General features: G+C 40.8%; 1 protein-coding gene across 2 annotated transcripts in view; it reads right to left on the minus strand.

The window, feature by feature from the left end:
* Window positions 1–266: 266 nt before the first annotated feature.
* The window catches only part of LOC138013113 (uncharacterized), a 34,781-nt gene continuing 26,392 nt past the window's right edge, over window positions 267–8,655 (minus strand). For both annotated transcript variants that reach the window (XM_068860084.1, XM_068860085.1), the window contains 5 exons: window positions 4,376–5,324; window positions 3,294–3,362; window positions 3,160–3,219; window positions 1,620–1,686; window positions 267–858 (listed from right to left, as the gene is read on the minus strand). In XM_068860084.1, the coding sequence (XP_068716185.1) occupies window positions 781–858; window positions 1,620–1,686; window positions 3,160–3,219; window positions 3,294–3,362; window positions 4,376–5,324 (1,223 nt within the window). In that variant the 3' untranslated portion in view covers window positions 267–780. The remainder of the gene's footprint in view (window positions 859–1,619; window positions 1,687–3,159; window positions 3,220–3,293; window positions 3,363–4,375; window positions 5,325–8,655) is intronic.

Here is an 8,655-nt window from a genome sequence, read left to right on the forward strand (position 1 = left end):
GGGACCGATTTACACGGCACGATTTTTTGTCGCATGCGAGAAGCGCACTACATGACTTTCCATTGTCGCAGAGTTTTGAAACATGTTTGAAAATGCTTCATTTTTTCTGACGTAAAAGACAATCGAAAGCGAATTGTAGGTTTGATTTACACGAAACAATTCGAGTCGTAGGCCTGTTGTAAGCTTGTCGTAAGAGACAAAAATCGTACCATGACGACCTCGCGCGAAATGCCAACCAAACGGGGAAAGCAATAACACACACGCGACGTTTTCAGTAAGCGTTTTATTTGATAAATTAGTTGTTATTTTCTGTCATTCCGCGTAGTTTAACGTACAATAATTGTTTGATCTGCAATATGTTAAAAAAATTCTGGTATCACGAGCTATATGCCTCCCCTTCAATTATTTTGACCTAAAATTGTTTCCAAAACAGAAACCGTTAAAAATTTCTTTATGTCCTTATTTTGAACACCAAAAACCATTTCTGAATTAAATGCCAAAGAAAGCGCATCTTTAAGCGGAAAAACAAACCCTACAGATCTTTTTCTAACGCGGCGCGCCTTCGACGCGACTATTAAAATCCTATTGTACAAATTAAAACGAAAAGTAATAAAATTTGTTAAAATCCTTTTCCGAGTTCTTGCTACTTTCTTGCATTGTTCCATATAGTCTCAGGAATGTATGCCATCCAATAGATTCACTGCCGTGACACAAGCTGTTGGAGATCACGACCGTGTCATTTCATTCCATTTTTAATAGTAACGTACGCGACTCGTTGCGTTACAAATCAGTAACTTGAACGAGTTTGTTGCTCGAAGCGCTCTGTTCTAAGGTTGGGGAAAACAGAGGCGAGTCGGCCTAAAGAAAAAAAAAACCAAAAAAAAAAACAAAAAACATTAGTGTGCCATTTAAGTGTTATGACGTCTTGCACCAGTTCACCCAATACTCTCAACTTGGAAATTGTTGACATGCAGCTGCAGGGGACTTAAAGGGCTGCTGTAGCCTGTCCAAGACATCACAATAGTATCTCAGGGTTTCTCTTGTTTTCTTAAGTTTGAACTCGTTAAGAAATCTCAGAAGACGTTGGACAACTCCCAACAGTTTCCCAACAGAGTGACGTCACAGCGGCCATGTTGGTTTTCCAAAACAATGGAACGACGGCCACGTTGGTGTGCCCAACTAATCCTCCGGGAATTTGGTTCTATTGTCATGCAAACGTTTCTTTTGTTTCGGTGGAAAAACAAGGTTACTGATCACGTGACTGTGTGAAAACACTCTCTATAAACCTGCTTATGACAGTAAAAATGTAAAAAAAAAAAATTGTAAATGCTTTGTTTATAGTGGAAGAGCACTTAGCTCTCAAGCTAGTTTACAGGCACTCCACTGTTAACAAGGTGAAAGTAACAATTCAAACTTAACAGAAACATTATTAAGAACCCCAACTGGCGGGAGGCAACCAGTTGGCTATTTACAAAGCGTGGTAGAGTTGAACCCGGGACAACCGGAAACAAATCCAAGCCAAAGGTTAGAACGGGATTTGAACCCGAAGCAGCCGCATGCAAACCCAACGCTCTAACCACTGGACCCCACTGCCTCCAGAAGAGAGCGCCACCACTTACCCGAGTATCCTTTGCACTGGACAGGTTGTCAATGTGCAGAGGCGTTTGTTTGGAGTTCGAAGGTGACCTGGTGAGAAACGACACGAGTAAAATATTTTCACCTCGGATTGACCGCTTCTTGATTTTTCAGAAAAAAAACGGAGAGGTTAAGCTTCGCGTTTATGCAAAAAGACAAACGGGAAACGGAAGGCTGCTGCTTTCCAGCAATAAAAATGGGGGTCACCGGTTTGCTTTTGAGATTTCAGCAACTAAAGCCAAAATATAAGGTGTTTTTGCTGAGCTTTCCCGTTGCCAAGGTAACTTATTACGTCACAATAATGAGTGCACCTTGTTTAGCAATAATCGGTGTTTCATATGGTACAATAACAATGCTGTTACGTTACAGTGTGTAGTGCCAATCTTTCTAAAAAGACTATCTCATCAAAGCGTTGAAACTGGTCAGAGTCCCCTTAACCAATTACTATTAGAGCGGTTTTCAATTGAGTGTCGTAAAACCAAAACCAAAGTAATTACTTTGGCCAATCAAAAAGGGACGGGGACAATCTTGTAAACCAATCAAAACTCGAAGTAATTACACGTAGCCGACACAAAGCACGGGAAAATCTGCATGCGCGAGCCACGATTGGTTTTGGTTTCTCTTCTGATTGGTTGAAAAAGTGGCGCGAGAAATTTCAACCAATCACTGAGTGAAGTAATGCAAAACCAAAGCAATTTGCTAATTACTTTCGACACTCAATTGAAACCTGCTCTAATAGACTGTCGTAAAACCAAAACCGAAGTTATTACTTTGGCCAATCAAAAAGGACGGAGAAAATCGGGTAAACCAATCAAAACTCGAACCAATTACACGCAGCCGACACGAAATGCGGGAAAATGTGCACGCGCGAGCCACGATTGGTTTTGGTTTCACTTCTGATTGGTTGAAAAAAAGGCGCGAGAACTTTGAACCAATCACCGAGTGAAGTAATCATAAACCAAAGCAATTCGCTAATTACTTTCGACTTCAGTTGAAAACCGCTCTAATACCAATTTTTTTATTTCATGTTTTAGAAAATTAATTAACTTTTAGCACTTCAACCCTTTCACTCCCGATAGTGCCACTTATAGATTTTACTCTGTCTAACGCCAGACGATTTTACTCGTCAATGGGGAACCCTACGGGGCTGAAAGGGTTAAGCCAATTATTCTACCTGAATGAATTCACCGTGGATAAATAAATTGTTACATAACATTACTCCACCAGCAAATAAGGAGCATAAACTGAGCATCCGCAGGGCGTTCCCCGTTCTAGGAAAAGGCCTCATGTTCCAGTTGGCTTTGAAAACGTTGCACGATTCCCGCGTTTAGCAAAGCGTCCATAATTTCTCGCGCTTGACAAATATTGGACGATCTCTTTCGCTTGGCAGTAGTCGCATGTTATCCCGTGATTGAAAATGGTAAAGCCTGACTTGGAGTACGGGTGAGATTAGGTAGCGTTGTCATTAGTAAAATGATGGAACACACAGTTCGCGCGTTACCCGCAGTTTTTACCGACACTTACATTTTCGCCAGGTCATTCAGAGAATGAGTTCTGTTTCTTCTGGGCAATTTATTTTCGGTCCTGAAAAAAAGGAATAACGGACATAGCCATGAGCGAGTTACACAGACAAACACAAAATTTCTCAAATCACGTACCCCTCAAGAGTGTTTCCTTCTTCTTTCTGGTTGAAGAAAGTTCTCAAATCAGGAAGCGAACTCCGTTTCCTTAAGAACAACAACAACAACAAAACATTACTTAGTGATAACAATTTTTAAGCCTGCCGGAGGTATTTCTCGTGACGACCATTTTTTAAACGTGGAACTAATAACCATTCGTTGCAAAAAAGAAATCACACTTGGACTCTTTGAAACAGAAGAAAAACAAACGAAAACTGCCTGCACTCACGCGAGGCTTCAATTTGAAGGGGGTTATTAGCGGAACATGAACTGGCTCCTTAACAAACCTTTTCATTAGCATTAAATACATGCAGCCGTGCTGCACAAGATACGATAAAACCACTGAAAGGCACCCGTTAGAAGTGGCCAAAAATGTTTGAAAGGGTACTCTTTCTTAACAAAAGGAAATAATATAGTAACAGTTTAAGTCTTACTCTTTCAAATACAGTAAACTAAACTTAAGTAAAAAGGCAGTTATCACCGAATGACGAAAATCTCCCGCCAACCCATGAAATAGTTGTAGTCTCTCCTCTAACTGCTTAAGGGCCTCTGTATCGCAAGGAGCAAGGGTGGCACAGTTGGTTAGTGTGCGGCCTTGGTGCAAGAGGTCCTAAGTTCAATTCCCGGATCTCGCATCCTTGTTTTCAGTGTAGCTTAAGTTTAAGTGGCTTCAAATAACCGTAAAACGGAGCACTGATGGAGAGGGGGGAGTAAAATGAGCGCACGGTCGACCTCAGGTTTGTCAGTTTAATTACTGTTACGAGTTATCGACGTTAAATATGGTCTCTTTACTTTACTTTACTTTACTTTACTTTATCGCACCGTCAGAATATTCAAATTTTGACGAACTTGTTCCCATTCGACCGTCAGAAATTACACAATTTCCTCGACCAAACACAATCACATGATCCGTTAAAACGCAAAGCGACGATATTAGAAACCGGCAAAAAACGCACGGAAAAGTCACACTTGCTTTGCTTTGCGTCGAAGCTATCGCGAAATTATTGTCGACACCCAATTTAAAACGGCTCACATCAAACTATTTTAGAGACAACGCATACCTGATTATCCGCGAGTCTTTATCTTGAAGCAGTTTTTCATCTGAAGCAGAGAAGCCTCCAAAGTGGGTGAAGCGCTTCCTATGGTCAAGCTTATTCCTGTCATTTGGAATGAACACAGTAAAGCTCCGTTGCGCGTCCACAAAATAATTCCGTGGTCGTCGTCGCTCATCGTCAAGATCCGTTTCTAAGTAATTTGGCGCATACGGCGCGTTCGGAGGGACCCGGACATCTGGACGAGTTGCAGTGGGGCTCCGTTTGCCGGAATCCTTTCTGTCAGGCAACTGGACGCGCAGTCTTTCTTCCTTAGACTTCGCTTTGCCGGGCTTCTCTTTCTTTCCACCATCCGTCTCGTTTGTGGTCTTCATAAGATCCATGGTACGAAGGTTGCGTTTGGACGCTCGCCCTGAATTGGACCTTTCACAGGCTACCGTTATGCCCGAATCCACGTCAGTCTCAGGGAGGGAAAAGATTTCGAGCGGAGGCTTTTTGGCCTGCGAGGTTTTCGTCATTCCTCCAAACGACTTGTTGCGCTTTGCTCTCTTGTCTGCTTTTGGGGAAGTCGTTACATCCGACTCGTTAGCTCGTGGTGCGCGGACATTACCGGGGAGCGACGCAGATCTCAAATGAATATTCTTCGGTCGTTTGTCGGGAAGTCCATCGGAGATGCTCGCTCTCTTTTGGTCGCTCGCGTTTGAAGCTCCAAATGATTCTGACGGTCCGTCTTCGGCCTTTTTCGTGATTTCGGCCTTAGACGTTAGATGCGGTGCGCCATCGACGGAAGAGGTTGAGGAAAGTTGCGTGTCTCTGGGACCCATTTCGGGTCGTACGTGGCCGTTGGAATTCGATCTTTTAGGGAGTTCCGTGGTAATCACCGCTTTTCCTGTCAGACTTGTAACTTTCATGGATTCTGTTTTTCTGACGCCTCGACGATTTCTCATTGACCCAGGCCCTGAAAAAACGCAAAGACAGAAGCTTCCGTGTCATTACTCAAAGAGTATCAAGTTCTCATAAATTATCCTCTTAAATCCAAAGGGGTCATCAGCTGCGAAACAATTTGTTCTGATGAAACACGCTGCCTCGTGTCCAACATCATCAATATCGCAGACTTCCCCAAATTACTATTATTATATCATGACAAGAAATAGGTATCTGGATTATTCGTCACGGGGACAATTAGTTTAGTTCATCACGATTTGCCCCCATCTTAGGATGACTGGGTCCAAACGCTGACTTTCTGACGACGGGACGAATAAAACGCCGAGGCTCAATGTCTTGGGAGCGAATCGTCCGATATTGTACTATTATTAATCCCAAACAATCGTACTCGCCGATTACAAAGTTAACTAAGCTTGAAGGGTGATCTTTGAGTTATTGAGGCTAGATTGTCGATGTTTAAAAACAATTTATTCAGACAATGAGCTGTGCGCATATTGAGTTACGTTGCTCCAGCAATTAAAGCAATGACGATTAACCCGAGCTACTGTGTCCGGGAATGTTCCGTTTTGAAATGAAATATTAGTGAAGCCAGACTGCAGCTGAATAGTGTAAAAAAATGATCGCGAATATTCTCTTCTTCGACCGTTGTTCAAGATACGCTTTAGGGTGGCGACCCAGCTGAAAAGAAAAAAAAGCCAAGCTTCTGTGTCGGGGAATTTCCATTTTGAAATGGAATATCAGCGAAGCCAGACTGAGTGTAAAAAAATGATCGCGAATATTCTCTTCTTCGACCGTTGTTCAAGATACGCTGTAGGGTGCGACCCACTTGAAGAAAGAAACAAAAAATTGGGTGGGGATTCAAAAGGAAATTACAGACGTCAAGCAAAAAGAAATGTTAGATCATGGTCTATTGAAAACTCGAGTGCTCTCTTCTTTTGTAAAAGAATTCCAATTTCACACCATACCAATTTGCATTGTAACTGAATCGAAATTTTTTAAGTCATGAATGATGAAATTGGAAAAACAAGCTTTCATTATTGCTTTTGAAGACACTATCTACACGTTCAAAAATTACTCTACGAATAACATTGTACCGTGTCACGAAATTTAGTAAATTCAGCGACCGGGAACTGGCAACCAAATCAAGTGTAACGTGAAAATAAGTAAAAAAACAATGGAGGAAGGTTTGAATAAAACAGCAAATACAAATGGAGTAGGGGAAGGGAAAAATTGAACAAGATTAAAATGAATTGCAAATAGAGTTCTAAAAACTCCTAAGCGAAACAATTTTTCAAAGTTTATGTCTGTTGTTTGTAACTAAAATTATATATGCTCGACAGACGTCCTTTGTCATGAATTTTAAGTTGTGTTGTTTAAAAGTAATGTCTGGGTTATCGTTAAGTTGCATAGCGAGTAGGGCCGAGCAATTGGTTGAAATACACAAAATCAACTGCACCGCCGGGACACAGTTCCTTTAACATCGTCCGCTTCGATGAACAACTGAAGCAACGCCAAGCCACTTCAAATTATAATTCAGCGCCATCATTGTCTTTTCTTTTTTTTTTTTTTTCCCACCTCATTCACATTGTACAATGTGGGGGAACTATCCTAAGTTGTACGCTCAGGTTGTCATCAAATGCTTAAATTTGTGTGTTTTTACTCGCATGCAGATGTTTTGGAAAGTACGGCAAAATGTATCAAAAGTATCAAAATGCGTGTCACACGTGCAAAACGATTATTTTTCGTCTTATGGAACAATAATATTCTTGTTTTGCCCCGTGAGTGCGAGGTTAGCGGGTCGTCAATATATTTGGTGCTTATAAATCAAGTAGGGACACTTAAGGTTTCAACAAAGGGCTTCAAAGCATGAACAACTTCAAAGCTTGAAAAACACCACATAAAAATACCTCCTTTAAATGACTACCTGTTGGACGAGACAAAAAAAAAGTTACAAACGCCTTGTTAAGTTTGAATCTAGAAACTTTACGGATTTAATCTGGAAAAACTTGGAAAGCAGAATAAACAGAAGACACAGGTCTGTTTTCGTTGATGCACTGAGTACACGGAACTCTGGCAATTATTGCCTACACTTTCATGTTTCTACTGAAAATGTTCTAGAAATTAGAATAAGCGACAAGCAAAACAAATACAAAACCACAAACTGATAAATAATTGATGTTAAGGTAGTTCTAGACTTCTTCCATCGGCTTGTTGTAATTTCAAATCGGCACCATGGAGATGGTTTCGACGCTTGGAAAGCTCGACAACAATGATTTAGTCGACAAGATGCTTCAAAGCTGTCTGAATAAACTGTAAGGTGTAAAACCTTTCACCTTTAAAGAGCTTTCAACGCTGTTTTCTTTCCTAAAGGAAGAAAGAGATCGGCGCAGCTAATGTGTTGGCTAAAGCCGGTTGTATCAACAAAGATATAAAACCATGAAACTGTTAAGCTACACATACCTATCCCGGTTTTATGGGAGTTAACTGGTGTCACCGCAGAAATTAAAGTTCAACTGCTCTTTTTGTGGCTGTATTATATACAAAGTTATGCTTCGGAGAACACAATTCAGTTCTTTTGAAATTACTAAGGCATAAATTCAAGAGCTTTTACTCGACCAAGAAAAGAACCATTATGTTATTGCCTTGTAAACCGCAAAAAAATACAGTATTGTACAGCAGTAAGCACTATCACGCATAAGACAAAACCTTCTTACAAAAGCTATAAACGTAGTAATAGAATTTACAAGATTGAAGAAAGACAAACCTTTGAACTAGTTGTGGAAAGTCCTAGCCAGACTTGTTCTCGAACCGGGAAATTTCATAGTTGCGCGGCAATGCAGGACTGTAGGTGTTGGCAACGAACTTATGCCAAAAGCAAATTTTCAAGTTTCTTAATCACGCTAAAAACGTTCAATGAAAAGTAAAAGTTTCACGACGTTTTTAAGGAGTTCCAGCCACTTCCTGTCTTTTACAATAGCACTGATGTGCAGTTGCAATTCTTTGGAAAGTGCTATGGTGACGTCTTAGGAATAAAAAACATGCCAGGCTCCGCCCGTTCAAGAACTTTCTATAAGGCTCGGCAGCACGGGCAGATCTCAGTTTTTTCTTTAAAATTTGTTAATATGACACATTACTGACCGTTTTCCACTTTTCTATGATTTTTCTGTCGTGAAATTTGAACGATAGGTCAAAGCTATTGAAAGTGATGTGTTTTTGATGGCTTGAAAATTCTTGTAGCAAGCCAAGGTTTCCAATGAAGTTATTAGATATAAATGCAGAAGCCTCAGGCAATTTTTAATCACTCACAGCTGGCGGTATGAAGGAAATTCCCGAAACGTTTGAAA

The sequence above is a fragment of the Montipora foliosa genome, chromosome 8, assembly GCF_036669935.1.
Source record: "Montipora foliosa isolate CH-2021 chromosome 8, ASM3666993v2, whole genome shotgun sequence".
In the NCBI taxonomy this organism is placed as follows: domain Eukaryota; kingdom Metazoa; phylum Cnidaria; class Anthozoa; order Scleractinia; family Acroporidae; genus Montipora; species Montipora foliosa.